Source organism: Oryctolagus cuniculus, chromosome 4, assembly GCF_964237555.1.
Source record: "Oryctolagus cuniculus chromosome 4, mOryCun1.1, whole genome shotgun sequence".
NCBI classification, from domain to species: Eukaryota; Metazoa; Chordata; class Mammalia; order Lagomorpha; family Leporidae; genus Oryctolagus; species Oryctolagus cuniculus.
Genome location: NC_091435.1, coordinates 54,914,447 through 54,939,261, shown reverse-complemented (window position 1 = coordinate 54,939,261; position 24,815 = coordinate 54,914,447). Strand labels below are relative to the sequence as shown.

At 39.7% G+C, this 24,815-nt stretch overlaps 1 protein-coding gene across 2 annotated transcripts in view; it reads left to right on the top strand.

Moving 5' to 3' along the window:
- TOMM70 (translocase of outer mitochondrial membrane 70) overlaps nucleotides 1–24,815 on the top strand; it is a 55,290-nt gene extending 30,475 nt beyond the window's left edge. For both annotated transcript variants that reach the window (XM_051819158.2, XM_002716612.5), the window contains 8 exons: nucleotides 2,373–2,521; nucleotides 8,415–8,622; nucleotides 12,753–12,887; nucleotides 17,074–17,181; nucleotides 18,410–18,526; nucleotides 20,189–20,286; nucleotides 21,140–21,262; nucleotides 22,783–24,815. In XM_051819158.2, the coding sequence (XP_051675118.1) occupies nucleotides 2,373–2,521; nucleotides 8,415–8,622; nucleotides 12,753–12,887; nucleotides 17,074–17,181; nucleotides 18,410–18,526; nucleotides 20,189–20,286; nucleotides 21,140–21,262; nucleotides 22,783–22,936 (1,092 nt within the window). In that variant the 3' untranslated portion in view covers nucleotides 22,937–24,815. The remainder of the gene's footprint in view (nucleotides 1–2,372; nucleotides 2,522–8,414; nucleotides 8,623–12,752; nucleotides 12,888–17,073; nucleotides 17,182–18,409; nucleotides 18,527–20,188; nucleotides 20,287–21,139; nucleotides 21,263–22,782) is intronic.

Here is a 24,815-nt window from a genome sequence, read left to right as displayed (position 1 = left end):
GCAGAGTGGACAGTGAGAGAGAAAGAGACAGAGAGAAAGGTCTTCCTTTTGCCGTTGGTTCACCCTCCAGTGGCCGCCGCGGCCAGCGCACCGCGCTGATCCGATGGCAGGAGCCAGGTACTTATCCTGGTCTCCCATGGGGTGCAGGGCCCAAGCACTTGGGCCATCCTCCACTGCACTCCTGGGCCACAGCAGAGAGCTGGCCTGGAAGAGGGGCAACCGGGACAGAATCCGGCACCCCGACCGGGACTAGAAGCTGGTGTGCCGGCGCCGCAAGGCGGAGGATTAGCCTAGTGAGCCACGGCACCGGCCCAAGACAGGAGGTTTAATGACATGAGTAAGGTCACATAGCTAATGAGTAGCAGAAGTAGATTATGTATCCTGTACGTTGGATACATAAGCCTACTAGTGTAACATTATTTTCATTTTAAATTTATAACCTTGAGTGGAAGGCAGGGAGGTGTGATAGCTTCATTTCTGAGCTGAAACAGGAAACTAAAAGGCATTAATGAATTAGCCAGCTTCAAGTAAGTACTATTTAAAATTTTCTACTCAAGCTTCTCCTTTAAAATGGTAGATGATTGCCACTATGTATTTCTGCTCAGAGTGTCTTTAGTGAAAATGTAGTTAGGTATTTTGTCATTTCAGTGATGAATATTTGATTAAAAATATTTATTTGTATTATCCTTAAGACAAATTGAATCTCTTCCAGAAGCAAACACAAACATAAATGTGGGCTTTCCCTTAGATTTCTTTTTTAATTTTCTTCTATCCCATTTTCATCCATTCTAGATAGATCATTCACTTACAGAGTCAGATTTCCTTTTTCTACTCCTTCAAGTACAAAGATATTAAATCTACCAAAGTAACAGTAATGATATTCATTATACATCAAATGTAAAATTCAAGGGTGAGTGTTCAGATGCACACATCTCGTATTGAAGTATCTAGGTTTGATACCTAGCTCTGACTCCTGACTCCAGCTGTCCAGTACTGCAGACGCAAGGAGGCAGCTGTGATGGCTCAGGTGATTGGGTTACTGCCAACATGCGTGAGATGGATTGAGTTCCCAGTCCCAGTCATTGTGGAAACTGGGGAGTGAATCAGCAGATGGAAGTATGCATGCATGTATGCTCTCCTTCTGTGTCTCCAGTGGTCCCTCTCTGTCACTGTTTCTGAAATATAAAGTTAGATTTTATAATATAGTATTTTCATTTTAAGTTTGTTGGGTTGAATTTCGTAGATAAAAGATCCAAAATTTCCTCTGAGAGCCTTTTGGCTATATTCCCTCTTCATTTAAAATTTCATCTTAATTGCACTTCTTATGGAGAAACAAGATATTCATGTAGTTATGAATCAGATGTCATGCCAAAAAGAAATAATTAAAGCCTATGACTTGGAACTTAATCTTCAGTTTGTTTGGGTTTTTTTGTTTTTGTTTTTTTTTTTGTTTGTTTGTTTGTTTTTTGTTTTTTTTTGTTTTTAAGATTTATTTATTTGAGAATGAGAGAGAAAGAGAGAGATCGAGCACTTCCATCTGTTAGTTTCCTCCCCAAATGGGTGTATGGCCAGAGCCAAAGCCAGGAGTCAGGAACCAGCAGCTTCATCTGGGTCTCCCATGTTGGGGCCCAAAGACTTGGGCCATCTACTTTCCCAAGTGCATTAGTAGGGAGCTAGATTGGAACTGGTGCCCATATGGCTTAATCCACTACACCGCAGCACTGGTCCCAATCATTTGAAAATGGGATTCTAGTTTTTTTAAATAAAGATTTATTATGTATTTGAAAGTCAGAGTTAACAGGGCAAGGTAGAATATCTTTCATGTGCTGGTTCACTTCCCAGATGGCCACAAAGGCAAGGGCTGAGCCAGACTGAAACCAGGAGCCAAGAGCTTCATCTGGGTCTCCCACATAGGTGGGAGGGGTCCAAACACTTGGGCCATCTACTGCTTTACCCAGGCCATTAGTAGGGAGCTGGATCAGAGGTGTAGCAGCTGGCACTAAAACTGGCACCCATATGGGATGCTGGCATCACAGGTGGTAACTTTACCTGCTGCACCACAACACTGGCCCAAGATTCCAGGTTTTACAATAGTCATTTTTTTTTAAAGATTTATTTTATTTTCTTGAAAGACAGAGTTACAGAGAGAAGTAGAGACAGAGAGAGAGGTCTTCCATCCACTGGTTCACTCCCCCAGATGGCTGCAACAGTCGGCTGCGCTTCTTCAGAGCTTCTTCCGGTCTCTCACGTGGGTGCAGGGGCCCAAGGAATAGTATTTTTTTTTCTACGGTAGTGATTTTTATGTTATACAGTGTTCCTACTTTGGTTATTGTTCTCTTGTTCTGACATATTTAAACATGATTACATTTCAGAACCGTGAACCTCTGATGCCATCTCCACAGTTTATCAAATCTTATTTCAGTTCTTTCACGGACGATATTATTTCTCAGCCCATGCTCAAAGGAGAGAAGTCTGATGAAGATAAAGACAAGGAAGGGGAGGCTTTAGAAGTGAAAGAAAAGTAAGTATGTCATGCATGGTGTCTGGTTAATAGATTTTTTGCTGACATGAATTTTCCTAGGAACACAGTGAGTTCTCAGTCCCCTTAAAAAAGAAATCTATGTATACGTATATAAGCAAGTATGATAAAAAATGTTAAGTAATGTGATTATAATAAAAATACTTCTTTTACATGAGTCTGTTAATTCTCTTTTGTCTCAAGGTTTTACTGCCAGGAGTCTGGCCTGCTGTATCATGATATTCTACATGATATTCTCCAGAATCAAGTGGTCGTCTGTATTTGAACAGAAGTACTTACCTATAAATAACTGCAGAGCTTAACATCCACATTTTTAAAAAATTTATTTGAGAGGCAGATCTACAGAGAGAGAGGAAGAGACTGGGAGAGAGAGGTCTTCCATCTGCTGGTTCACTCCCCAGTTGGCTGCAACGGCTGCAGCTGGGCTGACCCGAAGCCAGTAGCCAGGAGCTTCTTCCATGTCTCTCATGTGGGTGCAGGGGCCCAAGGACTTGGGCCTTTCTCTACTGCTTTTCCAGGCCATCGGAAAATTGGATCAGAAGAGGAGCAGCCGGGACATGAACTGGTGCAACACTGGTCCCCCATCTCTGCTTCTAATCTGGCTTCCTGTTAATGTAACACACTGTGGGAGAAAACAGGTGACAGATCAAGTACTTGGGTCCCTGCTACCTACATGGGAGACCCAGATGGAGTTCCTTGCTCCTGGGAGTTCCTTGCTCCTGGCCTTGTTCTAGCCCCACCCTAGTTATTGTAAGCATTTGGGAAGTGAACCAGTAGATGGAAGATGCTCTCTCTGCCTTTAAAATAAAATGAAGATTAAAAACTAAAATTCTCCTTTTTTAAAAAACTTCCTCTTCTGGTTAGTTTTTATACCAGAAAACTATTGCAAATTTAACACCATTATTTGAAAAGCTATATTGAGAGATGATAGGACATAGCTAGCTCTCATCACAACACTAACTGTTATTGTCCCCATGTTTGTTTTTATTTTTTTAAAGCTACTTTTTTTTTTTTTTTTTTTTTTAAGATTTAGTTATTTGAAAGGCAGAATTACAGAGAATTAGAGGCAGAGAGAGAGATAGAGGTCTTCTATCTGCTGGTTTACTCCCCAAATGGCTGCAGTAGCCAGGGCTGGGACTGTCTGAAGCCAGGAGCCAGGAGTTTCTTCCAGGTCTCCCATGTAGTTGCAGGGGCCCAATAACTTGGGCCATCTTCCACTGCTTTCCAAGGCACATTAGTAGGGAGCTGGATTGGAAGCAGAGCAGCCAGGACTTGAACTAGCATCCATATGGGATGCTGGCACTACAGGTGGTGGCTTTATTAGCTATGCCACAGAGCCAGCCCCCCCCCCCCCAGCCCCCCGCCACCCAAGTTTTAAAATCACATTTAAATGGAACTAACAAACTTACCTTAGTGGGTTATTGTGAGATTTAGAAATCATGTTTTTATGTACCTAGCACATACATTCTCGGTAAACTGGGGTTTACCATTTACAATCTTTTCTCAGCTTGATAACCTGAGGAACAAAACTGGAGTGTCAGAGACAAAAAGAATGTGATTATAGGAAAGGCTACTGCAGATTTGAAAAATTAAGATACTTAATTTAAATGTCTTATACAGGTGTTCCCCATTGGAGTTATATCCTGATAAGTCCATCATAGGTTAAAGATATCTTGTCAGCATTTAACCTGAACACCATAACTTAGCAACACACTACACTATAGAGTATTATTTGTTTACTGTTGTGATTGTGTAGCTAACTAGGAGATGCGGCTTGCTCTGCTTCCCAGCATCACACAAGAATATCATAACACACATGAATATCCTGGCATAAGATCAATGTTTGAAGTGTGGTTTCTACTGAAGCAAATTGCTTTTGTACTATAGTAACTTCAAATTGTGGTTAAGTCTGGGATCCAGCTGTATTTGCAAGATGCTTCAAAGGTCATCCAGGATAAAAAGATTTTTGACCTTTTCAGGTCAAAAACATCCCTTCTACAAACATTTTTTTAAGATTTTATTTATTATTTATTTGAGAGGTAGATTTACAGACACAAAGGAGAGGAGAGACAGAGAGAGAGGTCTTCCATTCACTGGTTCACTCCCCAAATGGCCGCAGCTGCTGAAGATGGGCTGATCTGAAGCCAGGAGCCAAGAGTTTCTTCCAGGTCTCTCACTTGGGTGCAAGAGTCCATGTGGATGCAGGGGCCCAGGCCATAAGAGAAAGCTGGATTAGAAGAGGAGCAGCCAGTGGCTGGTGCAACAGCTCACTTGGCTAATCCTCCACCTGTGGCGCCAGCACCCGGGGTTCTAGTCCTGGTTGGGGCGCCGGATTCTGTCTCGTTACTCCTGTTCCAGTCCAGCTCTCTGCTGTGGCCCGGGAGTGCAGTGGAGGATGGACCAAGTGCTTGGGGCCTGCAACCACATGGGAGACCAGGAGGAAGCACCTGGCTCCTGGCTTTGGATCTGTGCAGCGCGCCGGCCATAGTGGCCATTTGGGGGGTGAACCAACAGAAAAGAAAGACCTTTTTCTCTGTCTCTCTCTCTCTCTCACTGTCTAACTCTGCCTATGAAAAGAAAAATAAGAGGAGGAGCAGCCAGGATATGAGCCGGCACCTATATGGAATGCTAATGCTTTAGGCAGAGGCTTAACCTTCTACACCACAGCATTGGCCCCTACAATTTATTCTTAGAAGAATAAATGAGATTATACTTACTGCATTTTTAAAAATAGAAAAATGTGCTTTTTTTTCCTTTTTGAATTTATTTTAAAATGTATTTGAGAAGCAGAGAGACACAGAGCTCTATCCACTGGTTCATCCCCCCATATGCCCTCAAAAGGTTGGGATGTAGGGCTGTGGTCGTGAAGCCAGGAACTCAGTCCAGTTCTCCTTAATGCATGGCAGGGACCTAATTACTGCTGCCTCCTAGCATACACGTTGTCAGAAAGTTGGAATCCGAAGTTGGAGATGGGACCTAGGAGATGGAATGCAGACATCTTAAGAGCTAGGCTAAATGTCCACCCCAAGAAAGGTGTTTTTAAAGTCCTATTCCAGGCCAGCTGTCTGCTGTGGCCAGGGAATGCAGTGGAGGATGGCCTAAGTACTTGGGCCCTGCACCCCATGGGAGACCAGGATAAGTACCTGGCTCCTGCCATCGGATCAGCGCGGTGCGCCGGCCGCAGCGCGCCGGCCGCGGCGGGCATTGGAGGGTGAACCAACGGCAAAGGAAGACCTTCCTCTCTGTCTCTCTCTCTCACTGTCCACTCTGCCTGTCAAAAAAAAAAAAAAAAAAAAAAAAAGTCCTATTTGAGGAAGTTTGTAGCTGTAAAGCTGTATAATTCTGCATACATTGCTACGACTTACATCAAAAAGTAATTTAAAAACTTGCCTTGGGTCCCTAAATCCCATTACGGTGGGTGGTAAAAAAGCCATCTTAAATCTTAAAGTGATTGTATTAAGTGTTAAAGTGAAGATACAGATAGGATTAAATGTTTAAGTGATCATATAAATAGGATCAAGTGTCTGGTAATAATAATAGAATTCAAAAGGAGAGAATGTTCCAACGTGGGAAGCAGTCCACACGGCAGAATCATAAAACAACAATCACTCTAAAAAGCACTCTGACCTCAGAATCAGCCCTTAAGGCATTCTGGTCTGGCTGAAAAGCCCATGAGAGCATTTCAGGCATGGAAAGCCAAAACACTGTTGCAAAAAAAATGTCCTACATGAAGGATCTCTGTGAGTGAGACCCTAGTGGAAAGAAGTGGTCATCAAAGAAGGATGTACTTTTCTCTGAAGGGAGGAGAGAACTTGACTTTGCTTATGGCCCTGTATAAATACTGACAGAGTTTGTGGACTCAGTAAGCTTTCCTGGCCTAGGCAGCTCATGTCAGGAGCCTCAGGTGATCACTGATGTCATACATAAGAGTGTTAATTGTGAAATCAACAACAGGAGTCACTGTGCACTTACTTCCCATGCAGGACACCTGTCCTCAATGAGTTGTATTATGAGAATTAACTGTAAAACTTGTTCTCAAACAGTTTTGTGTATGTGTGTGTGTATGCAAATCGTTGAAATCTTAGTATAGAGTTTGTCGTCTTTGTATAGTTAATTGAAAATGAATCTTAATGGGGAATGAGAGAGGAGGAGGTGGAGTGGTGGGGGGCAGATATAGTGGGAAGAATCTCTGTATTCCTAAAGTTGTACTTATGAAATTTGTACTCATTAAATAAAAGATGTGGGTGCAGGAGCCCAAGCTCTTAGGCCTTCCTGCATTGCTTTTCCCAGGCCATTAGCAGAGAGCTGAATTGGAAGTGGAGCAGCCAGGACTCAAATCCACGCCCATATGGGATGTTGGAATTGCAGGGGTAGCTTTACCCACTGTGCCACAACACTGGCTCCTAACTTTGCTTTTTTCATTATATGTATATTATTCTAGGTGAAATAGTAGGTCTTCCATTTGAGAACTCTTCAGATAATTCCATCGCCAGTCTTGTACCTTTATATCCCAGTCTGTTTCCCACACAACAACCAGAATAATCTTCACAAAGCACAGCTCTGGTCAACCACTTGCCTTGGATTCTGTGACTCTAAACTCACTTTATTATTTTCTATTTTTTCTGTTCCTCTATTAGTTATTAAATAATTATTGAATGTTATCAATGTGCCACATATGTGAAGGTGAATAAAATAGGGTCCTTAAAAAGTGTTGTAGATCAGTCTGTGTCTTTCATTATTTCATCTTTTCAGATATCATTTTTTTTAAACAATAAATATAAATTTCAAAAGTACAACTTTTGGGTTATAGCGGTTGTTCCCCCTCATAACCACCCTCCTACCCACAAACCATCCCATCTCCTACTCCCTCTCCCATCCCATTCTTCATTAAGATTCATTTTTTTTTTTTAAGATTTATTTATTTTACTTGATAGAGTTACACAGAGAGAGGAGAGGCAGAGAGAGAGAGAGAGAGGTCTTCCATCCGATGGTTCACTCCCCAATTGGCCGCAACGGCTGGAACTGCGCCAGTCTGAAGCCAGGAACCAGGAGCTTCTTCCAGGTCTCACACATGGCTGCAGGGGCCCACGGATTTGGACCATCTTCTACTGCTTTCCCAGGCCATAGCAAAGAGCTGGATTGGAAGAGGAGCAGCCAGGACTAGAACCGGTGCCCATATGGGATGCTGGCGCTTCAGGCCAGGGCTTTAACCCGCTGTACCACACCGCCGGCCCCAAAGAATCATTTTTAATCATCTTTATATACAGAAGATCAACTTAGTATATCTAAGTAAAGATTTCAACAGTTTGTACCCACACAGATACACAAAGTATAATTTGCATAGTATAACACATTAAGGACAGAGATACTACATGGGGAGTAAGTGTACAGTAACTCCCGTTGTTGATTTAACAGTTGACACTCTTTTATTTATGACGTCAGTAATCACCCGAGGCTCTTGTCATGAGCTGCCAAGGCTATGGAAGCCTCTTGAGTTCACAGACTCTGACCTTATTTAGACAAGGCCATAATCAAAGTGGAAATTCTCTCCTCCCTTCAGAGAAAGTTTCCTCCTTCTTTGATGGCCTGTTGTTTCCTTTGGGATCTCACTCACAGAGATCAGATATCAGTTAACTTTGGGTTTCTGCTATTGACTCTGTTGTTTCCTTTTAAAACACTTCAAGGCATCAAGAAAATTCCAGTTTATGTCAAAAATCCTAATTGCTTAACCTCCGCCCCCAGTTTAAGTCCCACACTGGCTGATTAACTTGTTCAGGGGAAATGGACAGTAGCTTACTTGGGTGTTCAGTGTGGTAAGTTTTGGCATTTGATCTTTTCTTAGTAAATAATTTGCCATGTTTGCTTTTATTTTCAGTTCTGGATATTTAAAGGCCAAACAGTATATGGAAGAAGAAAATTATGATAAAATCATAAGTGAATGCTCTAAGGAGATAGATGCTGAAGGCAGATTTGCCGCAGAGGCGTTATTGCTGCGGGCCACTTTCTACCTGCTCATTGGCAATGCCAGTGCGGCCAAACCAGATTTAGATAAAGTCATCGGTTTGAAAGAAGCGAATGTGAAGGTACATTTTCTGACACATTGTATGTGTTCTTAGAATTGATGCTTTTGGATAACATTTTGCAGATTGTTTAACATTTCAACTGACATTCACCAATAGGCTATTTCATTTTGTTTTTTTAAAGATTCATTTATTTGTTTGAAAGGCAGAGTTGCGGAGAGAGGTGGAAAGAACGATCTTCCGTCCTCTGGTTCACTCCCCAAATGGGCACAACTACCAGGGCTTGTCCAGGCCAAAGCCAGGAGCCAGGAACTCCTTCTAGGTCTCCCAATGGGTAGCAGGGTCCCAAGTACTTCGGCCATCCTCCCCGGTACATTAGCAGTGGGCTGGATCCGAAGGGAAGCAGCCACCACTTGAACTGGTACCCCTATGGGATACCAGTGTTGCAGGTGGAGGCTTAACCTGCTGTACCACAATAATGATTTTATTTATTTTTTTTTATTTTTATTTATTTATTTTTTTTGACAGGCAGAGTGGACAGTGAGAGAGAAAGAGACAGAGAGAAAGGTCTTCCTTTTGCCGTTGGTTCACCCTCCAATGGCCAGCGCACCGCGCTGATCCGATGGCAGGAGCCAGGAGCCAGGTGCTTTTCCTGGTCTCCCATGGGGTGCAGGGCCCAAGCACCTGGGCCATCCTCCACTGCACTCCCTGGCCACAGCAGAGAGCTGGCCTGGAAGAGGGGCAACCGGGACAGAATCCGGCACCCCAACTGGGACTAGAACCCGGTGTGCCGGCGCCGCTAGGCGGAGGATTAGCCTAGTGAGCCGCGGCGCCGGCCAATAATTTTATTTTTTTACAGTGTCTGGTAGTTTCAGCTTCCTCATTACAGCTATTGCCTAGGGTATTGGACTGTAATTGGGTAGTGGTAAAGGTGATATAGCAATGCTGTAGATGTTGTAGAACCTGATATAAAACATGTTTAATAAAATAAACACATTTAATATATTTATTAATATTCTTCTAATTATTTTATGATATATTGGAAAGATTTTATATGAAGAGAAAAACAGCTTTTAAAAACATGGTACAGAAATATTGCAAAAGATTTTTGCAGTTGTGTGGTTGGAACAGCTTTTCATTTTCCAAGTGTTAACTATGTTATAATTTTCATAATTAAGATTTAAGGGGGTCTATTGAATTATGTGTGCCTTCTCAGTATATCGAAACAGAAGTTAGCCTCCAATAACTATATTCCTTCCTAGTTTGCTAACATATCTATTGCCTGTATCCTCATTAAGTGACCTTTGTACCTCTTTCACTTTCAAAGCAATCATTGCTATATTTGGGGGAGTATAATTGTTTTTAAGTCCTAAATATTTGTTAACCATTCCTTCAAAATAAGATTTTAAGATTGAAGTTAGGGGCCGGTGCCGTGGCTCACTAGGCTAATCCTCCACCTTCAGTTCCGGCACCCCAGGTTCTAGTCCCGGTTGGGGTGCCAGACTCTGTCCCGGTTGCTCCTCTTCCAGTCCAGCTCTCTGCTGTGGCCCGGGAAGGCAGTGGAGGATGGCCCAAGTGCTTGGGTTCTGCACCCACACGGGAGACCAGGAGGAAGCACCTGGCTCCTGGCTTCGGATCAGCGCAGCGCGCTGGCCACAATGCGTCGACTATAGCGGCCATTTGGGGGGTGAACCAACAGAAAAAGGAAGACCTTTGTCTCCATCTCTCTCACTCTCTCTCACAGTCTAACTCTGCCTGTCGGGGGAAAAAAAAAAAAAGATTAAAGTTAGGTTTGTAATACTATCTTTAATTTTTCCTGATGACTGCAAGTATTCGTTTGTTTTCATGTTTTTCTTATAAACATGGGGACATTCTTACTTGTTTCCTTATATTGTGTAGTATTGCTGTATATATGAGGTATTGCTTTGAATGAAAAAATTTTTTTAAGATTTATTTATTTAGGGACTGGCACTGTGACTCACTTGGTTAATCCTCCGCCTGCGGTGCCAGCATCCCGTATGGGCGCCGGGTTCTAGTCCTGGTTGCTCCTCTTCCAGTCCAGCTCTCTGCTGTGGCCCGGGAAGGCAGTGGAGGATGGTCCAAGTACTTGGGCCCCTGCACCCACATTAGAGACCAGGAAGAAGCACCTGGCTCCTGGCTTCAGATCAGCACAGCACCAGCGATGGTGGCCATTTGAGGGGGTGAACCAACGGAAGGAAGACCTTTCTCTCTGTCTTTCTCTCACTGTCTATAACTCTACCTGTCAAAAAAAAAAAATTATTTATTTATTTGAAAGGAGAGTTACAGAGAGAGAGGAGAGTAAGAGGTCTTCTATCACTGGTTCACTCGCCAAATGGCTGTAACAGCCAGGGCTGGGCCAGGCCAGAACCAGGAGCTTCTTCCAGGTTACCCATGGAGGTGCAGAGGAACAGGCACTTGGGCCATCTTCTGCTGCTTTTTCACACACATTATCAGAGAGCTGGATTAGAAGTGGAGCAGATGGACTCAAACTGGTGCCCATATGGGATACTGGTGTTGCAGGTGGTAGCTTAATTCATTAGGCAATAATGCTGGCCCCTTGAATAAAATTTTGAATATAATTATTTTCATGATCATGATTCAGTTTTAGCAAGTAGTAATGATACCCACTATCTGCATGTACAAATATTAACTCAAAATGAATCACAGTCCTAAATGTAAAAGCGACCTAATGTAAAGGAGACCTAAATGTAAAACTATTAACACTTTTATAAGAAAATAGAGGATTAAATATTCATTACTTGGGATTAGGCAGTAATTCCTGAGATATGACACCAAAAACATAAGTAACCAATTTAGAAAATACATACGTTGGATTTAATAAAATTATAAACTTCTGTGGTTGAAAGTGTCAACACCATCAGGATAGAGAAAATGCATCCCACAGAATGGGAGAAAATATTCACAAACCATTTATCTGATAAGAGGCTGGTATTTAGATTAAAAAAAAAAAAACACTTAAGAACTCAACAGTAAAAAGACCACCCAATTTAAAAATGAGCAAAGGATCTGAATAGACATTTCTCCAAAGAATATATAGAAATGACCAGTAATAACATGAAAAAGTGGCCTGCATCATTAGCCATTAAAGAAAAGTAAATAAAAACCACATGCATGGCTATATTAGAAAGACAGGCTATAAATAAAAAAGATGGGCAGTAGCAAATGTCTATGAGGATATGGAGAAATTGAAACATTCCAATTGGTGTTGTGAATGTAAAATTATAAGGTATCTTTGAAAATCAGTTTGGCATTACCTCATAAAGTTAAATAGAGTTATCATATAATTGACTAATTCTACTCCTAGATAAAGAGTTGAACACATATTTCAACACAGACTTTTTTAAAAGATTGATTTATTTATTTTAAAAGAGTTACAGATAGAGATCTTTCATCCGCTGGTTTATCCCCCTAGATAGCCAATGGCCAGGACTGAGCCAGGCCAAAGCCCAGAGCCTTGAGCTTCATCCAGATCTTCCAAGTGGGTGGCAGGGGACCAACACTTGAGCCATTTTCTGCTGGTTTTCCCAGGCCTTGAGCAGGGAGGTAGACGGGAAGTGGAGCAACCAGGACACAAACAATGCCCAGAGCTGTAGACAGCAGCTTTACCTGCTTCACCGCAGTGCTAGCCCTCAACACAAACTTTGTACATGAATGTTCATTGCAGCAGTATTCATGATAGCCAAAAAGTAGAATGTCCATTATATGATGAATGGATAAGTAAAATGTGGTATATCTGTACGATTGAATATTATTCAGCCATAAAAAGATAACGAAGTGCTGATACATGCTATAACACAGATGAACCTTGAAAATGTGCTAAATCAAAGAAGCCACACACATTTTCATTTACGTGAAAGGTTCAAAATATACAAACCCACCGAAACAGAAAGGAGATGGTGGTTTTCAGCAGCTGTGAGGTAGGAGAGACTGGAGAGTGGTAATGTATAATTCCTTTTGGGGCAAGGAAAATGTTCTGGAATTAGGTAATGGTAATTGGTGTGCAGTTTAGTTACTATACTAAAAATGACAAGCATGAACCCTTTAAAAGAGTGAGTCTTAAGATATGTGAATCACATCAATAAAGCTATTATTTTAAAAACTAAATTGGAAGAAAAAAGAATGATTAACCTTCCCTTATTTTGGATATGTAGCTTCGAGCAAATGCCCTAATCAAAAGAGGCAGCATGTACATGCAGCAACAGCAGCCTCTGCTGTCTACCCAGGATTTTAATATGGCTGCTGACATTGATCCTCAGAATGCAGATGTTTATCACCACCGAGGACAGGTAAATCTGCTGGCTTACCTAGATTTCTCCTCTTTGGATTAAGCTGTTTGATGTTTGGCTTGAGAATTTCTTAAAAGTTTTCTTATTTCTACTTGTTGTGAACAAAGTATAATAGTGGCTTATAGTTTGGATTGACTTCTATTTAGTTCCATCTTGATCATCCTTAAAATTTTGGTGTTTACTTTTGGGGGAACAAAATGGTGGCTTGCCAGTTTGCTTCATTTTTCAAGTGCTCTCTTGGTCATTGGTTTTCAGTGAGTAATACATTAATGACATTAGGAAGCATTTTAGTTAATGCTAGAACCAACTGAATGTTTTTCCTGGGCTCCTTAAGTAAATAACAGCCTGGGCTGTATGAATAATGTCCTCAAAAAAGGGTCTTATAAAATTCAGTGTTTTTTTGTTGTTGTTTTTGTTTTTTTTGTTGTGTTTTGTTTTGTTTGTTTGTTTGTTTTTGTTCTTTTTTGACAGGCAGAGTAGACAGTAAGAGAAAGAGACAGAGAGAAAAGTCTTCCTTTGCCGTTGGTTCACCCTCCAATGGCTGCCGCAGCCAGCACGCTGCAGCCGGCGCACCACACTGATCCGATGGCAGGAGCCAGTGACTTATCCTGGTCTCCCATGGGGTGCAGGGCCCAAGTACTTGGGCCATCCTCCACTGCACTCCCTGGCCACAGCAGAGAGCTGGCCTGGAAGAGGGGCAACCGGGACAGAATCCGGCACCCCTAAAATTCAGTTTTGTAACAGGCATATAAGTTTTAGTAAACATATATAGTGAAGAAAATAGTTCCCAGTTACCACTTTATGTGGCAAAAAATACGACCTCATAAACGGTTTAACACGGCTTGTTGGAATATGTTAATACTGAAAAGTATGTGCTGTCCGGACTAGAGCAAAAGGGGTGAAGGTATTTTTGTATTGGAGCATTTTGCCTAATATTTGTTGGAAATGTGTTAAGAAGTATTGAAACAAAGTCTTGAAATTCTAGACATTTTGATGCTCACAGGTAGTGTCTTAAGATTAATTTGAAAGGTAATTAGCTGTTGTCTAACCTGCTTTGAAATTAGAAAAATAAGATATGTTTAGTTTTCTAGGAGAAAGGGTTTCTTGCTTAGTAGTAATAAAAAACTACAGTACAAAAATAGTGGGCATAGTCTTAAAAATTGGACACTGGTTACAAAAACAATCAAATACCTTGGAATAAACTTAACCAAGGACGTTAAGGATCTCTACGATGAAAATTACAAAACCTTAAAGAAAGAAATAGAAGAGGATACCAAAAAATGGAAAAATCTTCCATGCTCATGGATTGGAAGAATCAATATCATCAAAATGTCCATTCTCCCAAAAGCAATTTACAGATTCAATGCAATACCAATCAAGATACCAAAGACCTTCTTCTCAGATATGGAAAAAATGGTGCTGAAATTCATATGGAGACACAGGAGACCTTGAATAGCTAAAACAATCTTGTACAACAAAAACAAAGCCGGAGGCATCACAATACCAGATTTCAGGACATACTACAGGACAGTTGTTATCTAAACAGCATGGTACTGGTACAGAAACAGATGGATAGACCAATGGAACAGAATAGAAACACCAGAAATCAATCCAAACATCTACAGCCAACTTTTATTTGATCAAGGATCTAAAACCAATCCCTGGAGTAAGGACAGTCTATTCAATAAATGGTGCTGGGAAAACTGGATTTCCACGTGCAGAATCATGAAGCAAGACCCCTACCTTTCACCTTACACAAAAATCCACTCAACATGGATTAAAGACTTAAATATATGACCTGACACCATCAAATTATTAGAGAGCATTGGAGAAACCATGCAAGATATTGGTACCGGCAAAGACTTCCTAGAAAAGACCCTGGAGGCGCAGGCAGTCAAAGCCAAAATTAACTATTGGGATTGCATCAAATTGAGAAGTTTCTGTACTGTAAAAGAAACAATCAGAGTGAAGAGGCAACCAACAGAATGGGAAAAAATATTTGCAAACTACGCAACTGATAAAGGGTTGATAACCAGAATCTACAAAGAAATCAAGAAACTCCACAACATCAAAACAAACAACCCACTTAAGAGATGGGCCAAGGACCTCAATAGACATTTTTCAAAAGAGGAAATCCAAAGGGCCAACAGACACATGAAAAAATGTTCAAGATCACTAGCAATCAGGGAAATGCAAACCAAAACCACAATGAGGTTTCACCTCACCCTGGTTAGAATGGCTCACATTCAGAAATCTACCAACAACAGATGCTGGTGAGGATGTGGGGTAAAAGGGACACTAACCCACTGTTGGTGGGAATGCAAACTGGTTAAGCCACTATGGAAGTCAGCCTGGAGATTCCTCAGAAACCTGAATATAACCCTACCATTCAACCCAGCCATCACACTCCTTGGAATTTACCCAAAGGAAATTAAACTGGCCAACAAAAAAGCTGTCTGCACCCTAATGTTTATTGCAGCTCAATTCACAATAGCTAAGACCTGGAACAAACACAAATGCCCATCAACAGTAGGCTGGATAAAGAAATTATGGGACATGTACTCTATAGAATACTATACAGCCATCAAAAACAACGAAATCCGGTCATTTGCAACAAGATGGAGGAATCTGGAAAACATCATTCTGAGTGAATTAAGCCAGTCCCAAAGGGACAAATATCATATGTTCTCCCTGATTGGTGACAACTAACTGAGCACCAAAGGGGAAACCTTTTGAAGTGAAATGGACACTATGAGAAACAGTGACTTGATCAGCTCTTGTCCTAACTGTTGATGTACAATGTAATACTTTATCCATTTTAGTATTTTTTCTTTGTTTTGTTCTAGTACTATTGGTTGAACTCTGTAATTAACACACAGTTATTCTTAGGTGTTTAAATGTAACTGAAAAGTGGTCCCTGTTAAATATAAGAGTGGGAATAAGAGAGGGAGGACATGCTCAATCGGACTTGCCCCAAATGGTGGAGTTAGAAACGTGCCAGGGGATCCCAATACAATCCCATCAAGGTGGCATGTACCAATGCCATCTCACTAGTCCAAGTGATCAATTTCAGTTCACAATTGATCACACTGATAGGTCTAAGAGTCAAAGGGATCATACAAACAAGACTAGTGTCTGCTAATACTGACTGATAGAATAAAAAAGGGAGAGAACAATCCAACATGTGAAGCGGGATACACAGCAGACTCATAGAATGGCAGATGTCCTAAATAGCACTCTGGCCTCAGAATCAGCCCTTAAGTCATTCAGATATGGCTGAAGAGCCCATGAGAGTATTTTAGGCATGGAAAGCCAAGACACCCTGGAGGGAAAAAAAAAAAAAAAAAGAAGACGAAAATGAAAGATCTCTGCGAGTGAGATCCCACTGGAAAGAATGGGCCATCAAAGAAGGAGGTACCTTTCTCTGAAGGGAAGAGAGAACTTCCACTTTGACTATGACCCTGTCGGAATAAGATTGAAGTCGGCGAACTCAAAAGGCTTCCATAGCCTTGGCAACTCATGACTAGAGCCTAGGGAGATTACTGACACCATAAACAAGAGTGTCAAATTGTTAAGTCAACAACAGGAGTCACTGTGCACTTACTCCTCATGTGGGATCTGTCCTTAATGTGTTGTCCAATGTGAAGTAATGCTATAACTAGTACTGAAACAGTATTTTACACTTTGTGTTTCTGTGTGGGTGCAAACTGATGAAATCTTTACTTAATATATACTGAATTGATCTTCTGTATATAAAGAGAATCGAAAATGAATCCTCATGTGAATGGAAGGGGAGAGGGAGTGGGAGATGGGAGGGGTGTGAGTGGGAGGGAAATTATTGGGGGGGGGAGCCATTGTAATCCATTAATTGTACTTTGGAAATTTATATTTACTAAATAAAAAAATAAAAAAACTTTTCAAAGATTTATATACTTGTATCAAAAAGACACAGGAACATGTTTAAAATAACCATCACTAGCTAAAGCTGTAACATTAAAAATTATAATAAATCCTCCAGTAAAAAAAAATTGGACACTTGTATAGATTTTAGAATCTTTCCTTCAAAATTACTAGATTTTCTGGTGTATTGTTTATAGAAAGTAATTCTATATGGGATAATTGTTATATCCTGTTCATTATGCTGAACTGTGATAATGAGACATGGTATGTACTTATTTTTCCTTAGCTGAAAATACTGCTTGATCAAGTTGAAGAAGCAGTGGCAGATTTCGATGAATGTATTAGGTTAAGACCCGAGTCTGCTCTGGCACAGGCTCAGAAGTGTTTTGCACTGGTAGGTGTTGTTTTCTTGTGTAATTTCCTAAACTTCCTCTTTATTTCCCAGGGTCAGTAAAAAATATTTCATGTCTATAAAACTATTAACAAGGGTTCCTCTAAAAGTTTGTGGAAAATGGAATTAAGGGGTGAATCTTTGGCTTAATAATTACAGCACATCCCACATTAGAGTCTTGGTTTGAGTTAGAGCTCTGCTTCTGATCTAGCTTCTTGCTAATGGGCATCCTAGGAGGCAGTAGGTGATGTTTCAACGCACTGGTTCTGTACCACCCCCATGGGAGACCCAGGTGGAGTTCTGGGCTCTTGGCTTCAACTTGGCCTACCGCCCCAGCTGTTTTGAACATTTTGGGGAATGAACTAGAAGATGGAAGATCTCCATTTTTTTTTCCTTGTAAATAAAGTGAAAATAAATTCAGAAACTAAGTGTTTAAAAAAATGAAATTAAAAGGTAAATTTATTTTGGTGAATAAAGATAAAGGCTTACTAATTAAATGATAAGGATGGAATGTGCTACCTTGGGAATTATTGAGCAGCTGTTGCTGGGATTGTGTTGGCAGAGACTCCATGTGTATTGTATAGATCATAATGTACATTTTCCATAACTTTGGGAAGCACCCTTGTATTTTTTCCCTGAAGGATGACTACAGTGGGGAAGAACGTACAGACATGTAGGTTAATTGATATACAGCACCTATTCTGGATATTTGAGTTGATCTTGATATCTGTCATTTTTATCTTTGTATGCTCCCCTAAATAGAACTCGTCTCCTTGCTTCACTATCATAAACCAATGTGAAGAACAAAAGCATTTTGAGGAAATAGTCTCATGATACTAGTCACTGTTCTCTCACCTCGCCATTATAGAAGTCTTTCTTAATATTCAGAAATATCAAGCTAAAAAGATAAAATAAATCCATTTCTAGTAAAATTAGATACTTTATAGAAATTGAGTTACAAACATAAATACATTTCTATTATAGATGGAAGAATGATTTTTTAAATATTTAATAGATTTAACATTCCTCTATTTGTGTGCACAAGTCCTAGTCCTACACAGGCATTGATAAGATATTTCCTTGGAACTTTTTGTATGCAACAAATTACGTTAACAGATCACCTACTTTACTGGAGATATTTATGTAATTTTGTGGGTCTTTTGTAATATGTTAACATTCCATGAATTTTTGAGTTATTGATTTGACAAGTTTGTTTTAATTTTTAAAATAGTATCGCCAGGCCTATACGGGAAACAATTCTTCACAAATTCAAGCAGCTATGAAAGGTTTTGAAGAGGTCATAAAGAAATTTTCAAGGTGTGCTGAAGGCTATGCATTATATGCCCAGGTAAATGTGATTTGAAAAGAACAGTATTTGTATGCTGCATCCTAGTGCTGCCATGGTCACAGCTGCTATGAAGCAGGTGACTTGGTTCCTGCTTTGATTCTCATGGCCCCAGGACAGTCTTGAATTACCTCAGGAGAGGATTCTATGGCTTAGGTAAACTTGTTTGGATTGGATGGTACAATAATCCCCTTAAGAAAATTTACTATGTAACTGATAGGGAGAATGTCCGTGGAAAAGGTTTTCTTTCTGTTTAGTCACTGTCTTCTTAAATGGTTAGACAAATTGTAACAACTTATTTTCTCTTTAATTTGTTTAAAATTCTTGAAGCTTTCTTGGTTTAAGATTTAAGTATTTTCTTCATGTTATCTTGGGTCAGATTATCAAAAAAATTTTTCACAAGGATGTTGAGGGTTTTTTGTTTTGAGGGAGGGACTTTAAGATCCATTTATGTTGGATCTATTCTTTTTTTTTTTTTTTTTTTTTTTTTTTTAACTTTTATTTAAAGTACAGCTTATGGACTACATTGGCTCCCCACCCCCGCCATGACTTCCCTCCCACCCGCAACCCTCCCCTTTCCCGCTTTTTCTCCCCTTCCATTCATATCAAGATTCATTTTCAATTTTCTATATATACAGAAGATTGGATCTATTCTTTACAGTAAGTTGGTCCTGCACATTAATTCTGGGTTAGGAAACCCAACCCTGTTCAGTCTTTGTTCTTTACAATTTCTTGAAAGAAATATTCTTTATATTTAATAATAAAAATGGAACATTTGTTGCTGACTATATGCTCCTTTTAATTATAAAAGTATGTACTAATATTAAAATTTTATAAAATGTATCAGTTAAAATAAGACACATGTACATTTTAACCATATGACATTTATATTGAATAGGTTTATACTTAATTAGTAAACTAAAAGTGACAACACCATCCTTGTTGTCATGTCATGTAGGGCTTTTTGGTGCAGATTTCTAAAAGCAGCTAAGAGAACAAAGGCCACTGAATAACTTCCAGACAACAACAACAAAATAATAGGAGCAACTCTTTGACAGAGCTTTCTTTATTGTGTATTTCCCTGTCAGTGTATAGCTTCAAAGTAGGCTTGGCTTGCACACATTACATATACATACACAGACATATGTACAATCATATAGTGTAACTTTGCTGTAATGCTCAAAGCTTGGGTTTAGATCCTGGCCAGCTCTCAATTACAACTTGAGTGTGCTCTGGTATCCATTGAACCAAGCCTTCTATTTTAGCCATAGGATTGGCTGTAAAATAGTTGATTATAGCTACATTTTAAAAAATTAACCATTTTTAAAGAATGACTAATAATAGCACAAACACCTTAACTTATCCTTTTAAATGAACATTGCCCTTAAAGTAATTCCCTTAGGATTTACTAGGATACATTTTAAGTGTCCTGAGTGTATCTGTTGAGACTCACTGTGTTTACCAGATTGTCTGCTATTATATGTAACTACTTCTAAAGATTTTATCATGGTGCCACCTAAACTGCCAATAATGTAAAATTTTGTATTCCAAAAATACCATTTGGTAATGAATGGATAAATGAAGGAAATTTTAATAATTAATAAGCAATATACTTTTAACTGCTTAGATTGACAGTTAATATAACTGAAGCATCTCTCCATGTAGGCATTAACAGATCAACAGCAGTTTGGTAAAGCTGATGAAATGTATGACAAATGTATTGAGTTGGAACCAGATAATGCTACAACATATGTTCATAAAGGGTAGGTAATTTTATGGTTCTGTTTGTTCCGATAATATACTAAATTTCACGCATAGTAATAAAATGGATTTCATTGGAGAAAGGGTACTGTGGTAGAGAAGTACCGTGAATTAACTGACCAAAAATAAGAGATGCAAGATAGTAATAGAGCTTATGACATCATCCTGCTTATTAATAATCTTCAATATTAATAATCCTGTGGGTTCTTGCCATTTATTCAGAGAAATTGAATTCTGAATACTGGCTCAAATAGACCAGACAACATGGTAAGTTTTTAAGGATTTTATTCAGTGAGAGAAATGCACAGGAAAATGAGGACTTTTATTAGGGGAGAAAGAAGTCTAGAAGCTAAGTTAGGTCCATACCAGGCAGAGAGCAGGCCAGGAGCCACGTGGAACAAGCATACAGGCAGGAAAGCAAAGGCAGAGGGGAGGCCATAAGGCCTCCGGGCTCAGTGCAACAAGAGTGTGCAACCAAAAGGGGGTGAGAGGCACGTGCTCCAGGCCTTTTATTTACTCCCAAAGGGGAGTGATTCACAGTATGATTGGCAGGTGGGCATCAGATCTGGTGAGATCAGATAGGGGCATGAGATCACACAGGGGGTGTGGTCTCCAGCTTACAAATCTAATCAATTGATCCTGTCTGTCTGCCTATATCACTTAGATCATTGGACATTTTTTATAAGGAAGGTGGACTACAAAACCAATATAAGTTGGAAAAAAACACATTTTGATGCTGATTATGTACTGCTTTAGTTAAATTATAAATTCACTAATGCAGAAATTTAGTTATATAGTTATATTCCTTTTAATACTGGGCCATGGTCACATCTGACTGCCTTTTTGTATTTGCAGTTTACTTCAGCTTCAGTGGAAACAAGATCTAGATAAGGGATTGGAGCTTATCAGCAAGGCTATTGAAATTGACAATAAATGTGATTTTGCATATGAAACCATGGGAACCATTGAAGTGCAAAGGTAACTTGTAGAGTTTGTTCTTAGAAAATTTATGGCAGCTCTACTGGCATTTATCTTTTCATTCTTCTCATTACAATAGACATTAAATTTCTGAAGTCTGTTATGTCTTGAGGCAAGCTTATCTTAAAATATACAACTTTGATTTGCTTCCATTCTTTTATTTCACATTAAAAGTGTTACTTGTACAAGTTGGTAAGTCAAGCATATGCATTAGAAAGGGAAACTAGGTCTTTTTCTGATATCTGTTTTTTCCTCTTCACCTGTATTACTTCTATTGGAGAAAAAGTCTGTTTGGAGTTACCTAAAATAGTTAGCTCTCTATAACTTTATAAAGCCTAGCCACTTAGACTGTAAGAGGAAAATTTAGTTTTACTAGTTAAGTATTTTCATCTAGTTTGTTTCCATTCAAAAAAACAGATTGTATTTAACAGCTATTGTAACAGTATCTGGGACTTGAAAGATGCCCACTAAGGTATGAGTATGATTGTGGTATAAATAAACGTATATTCATCTGACTAAGCATAGAATGACAGTAGAACTGTGGGAACACTGGCCAGCTAATTCCCCAGAGAGGGAAAGGGAAATTTTTCATGAGGAAATGGTATTTGAAGCCTGGCGCCGCAGCTCACTAGGCTAATCCTCCGCCTTGCGGCGCCGGCACACCAGGTTCTAGTCCCGGTCGGGGCACTGGATTCTGTCCCGGTTGCCCCTCTTCCATGCCAGCTCTCTGCTGTGGCCAGGGAATGCAGTGGAGGATGGCCCAAGTACTTGGGCTCTGCACCCCATGGGAGACCAGGATAAGTACCTGGCTCCTGCCATCGGATCAGTGCGGTGCGCCGGCCACAGCGCACTGGCCGCGGCGGCCGTTGGAGGGTGAACCAACGGCAAAGCAAGACCTTTCTCTCTGTCTCTCTCTCTCACTGTCCACTCTGCCTGTCAAAAAAAAAAAAAAAAAAAGAAATGGTATTTGAACTGGGTCTTAGGTAAGTAAAGAGATTTGACCAGAATCTGGCAAAGAGGCAGTAAATAAATAATCAGAGGATTATATGCAGGGATGAATATGTGGCACAGTCAAGGAACTCAGACCCATGTGACTTAAATAGTGGTGCATGGGGCTGGGGATGTGGGAAGGAATGAGATGGAAAGAAGGAGAGAAGGTAAGGTCATTGAATGCCATTAGTGTTCTCTGAGGCTGTGTCACTGCTTTCTAAAGGAGCCTGCTGTTAAAGTAGAAATATAGAATTTAGGAACTAGATAGCTGATTTTAAATAGCCTGTTTAATTTCCCTATCTCGGTGTTCTTATCTATAAACAAGGAATACAAGAGCTGTAATGTAAGCATGTAGTATTTGTAACAATAGTTAACATTCATTGAGTGCTTTCATTGTGCTGGACACTTATTATAAAAGAAGCATTTCATTATAGTTGTTGAAAGTTGGTCAGATTTTCTCTAGTACAAACTTCATTGGATATTGTGAAGTGCTGTGAAACCTGAAATTTCAAAAATGTTTCTTCTTTCAGAGGAAACATGGAGAAAGCCATTGACATGTTCAACAAAGCTATTAACCTGGCCAAATCAGAAATGGAAATGGCACATCTCTATTCACTCTGTGATGCTGCCCATGCCCAGACAGAAGTTGCAAAGAAATATGGATTAAAACCACCAACATTATAAAGCAAGGGGAAAGAAGACTGACCCTCTTTTTAAAAGAAGTTTACCCTGTCTTCAACTGAACCCTAAAGACACTCGTGAACTTTGTTCAATGGTGGAACTTAACATTTCTGTTTGTGGTATTGTCATACGTTACATCTGTTTCATGTTTAGATGTTGTGGGCGTGGCTGTTGAAGAAAGTTTGCGGTGTTGCAGCTTTTATTTCCTGCGCAACAGAAGCTTAGACCTGTTAAAGGGATACTCAAATAAAGTTGCAAAGAGTACAAGTGATAAGTGGCCATGCAAATAAAAACTTTGATTTGTTGATTTGTTTTTTTTTTTAATGGGGGCTGGTGGGTTGATTATGTTCTGAATGATTTTTATATGTGTGTGTGTAATATATGAGTATTTTACAGTATGTTGGTTCTTAAATTAACATTATAAGTGCTGTAAAATAGATTTTTTTCATATTCAGTTACTCCTTTTTAGTTTATGTTCTGAAGGAAATAAAGCTTAAATGGGTATTACAGTAAAGCTGAGAGACCCTTTAAACCATTGTCAGCATGCACTATGCCTCTGATTCTGTAGAACTTCAGAAGCTTAAAGTCTACAACAGCTGGTTTTCATATAGTAAATTATGCAAAAGCAAAACATTCTGATACGTGTATCAGAAGACCTGAGTGATCAACAGGGCAGTGGACCGGACAAGCAGGTAAGATGAAAAGCAAGTGTGTTCATAATTGCCTGTGGCTATTTTCTATAATAGGTACCATTATTTAATAGAGCACTTTTAAAAGAAAGTGCAGGTTGCTAGCGTGTGTGACCCAAATAAAGATGGAGTAAGTGTGATATATAGGACTATTCAGTTAGCTTCAATTTCTAGTGAAGAAATGGTAGCTTAAAGATTCAAAGGGTATGAAAATCTTCGAGCCCAAGCACAGTGTTTCCTGAAATGACAAAAGTTCAGTGCTTCAGCTGTGGCTAGCTACCTGAGCTTGAAGAATTTTGAAGCTGAGGACATGTAGAGTGCTTTTTAGTGTTTAGCTAAACTTGATCTCTAAGGGCTAACTGCCTATATGTAGGTCTTCACTAGGGATACTGACAGCTGATTGTTTCCTTTTGTTCATTTTTTTCTTTACTCTACCACCTTACTAGAAATCACTTTAAGGTTTCTTTCCAGCTGTTACTTTTATATCTGGTCCTTAAGTCTACAGAATATGCTGGGCTTTTCTGGGTGGGCAGGGGTTGTGTTCTTAATGGGATCTGAGAAGTTGAAGTCTGAATATAAGAGAGCAAGGCTTCAGTTATACTTTTCTGGAAATGAAAATCTAATTATAGTTTACATTAATGGGAGTAAAGGAGCATTTTACCCTCTTTACAAGGGTGCTTTATCCTGTTGAAACCAAAAAGATTTTGTTGTCAAATGCTATCTTTTTAGAAACTATTAGCAATGACTCTTTTCCAAAGTCAGTCTTTGGAAAATACTGAGGAAGCCCCTAACTCATCAGTTGGGACAGTCAACGTAATTTAAAATGATTTTGATAATGGAAAGTTTGAGAGGTGTGCATTTTGTCCTTAAATTATGCACCTGTTATAACTCTTGAATACAGAAATGTTCTACATCTCTGAATGACCTCTGGCTTTTAAAAAGTTTTTATTTGCATGGCTGTATTTACATTAACACATTTTCTTCTACTCTTCTCCCATCTTTCTCCTTGGGGTTGGGTAGAAAAACACAAAAGAAACTGAAGCATGTGCCATTCAATACTGTCATTCCAAATTCTCAAAGACCATTGCCTGTTGTGAAAATATATGAAACTGCACTGAAAGCTGCATCTGTCTGTACCTTCTCTTTTGTAAATGACCTCACCTGTAAATTCACCAAATAAATATTACATTCAA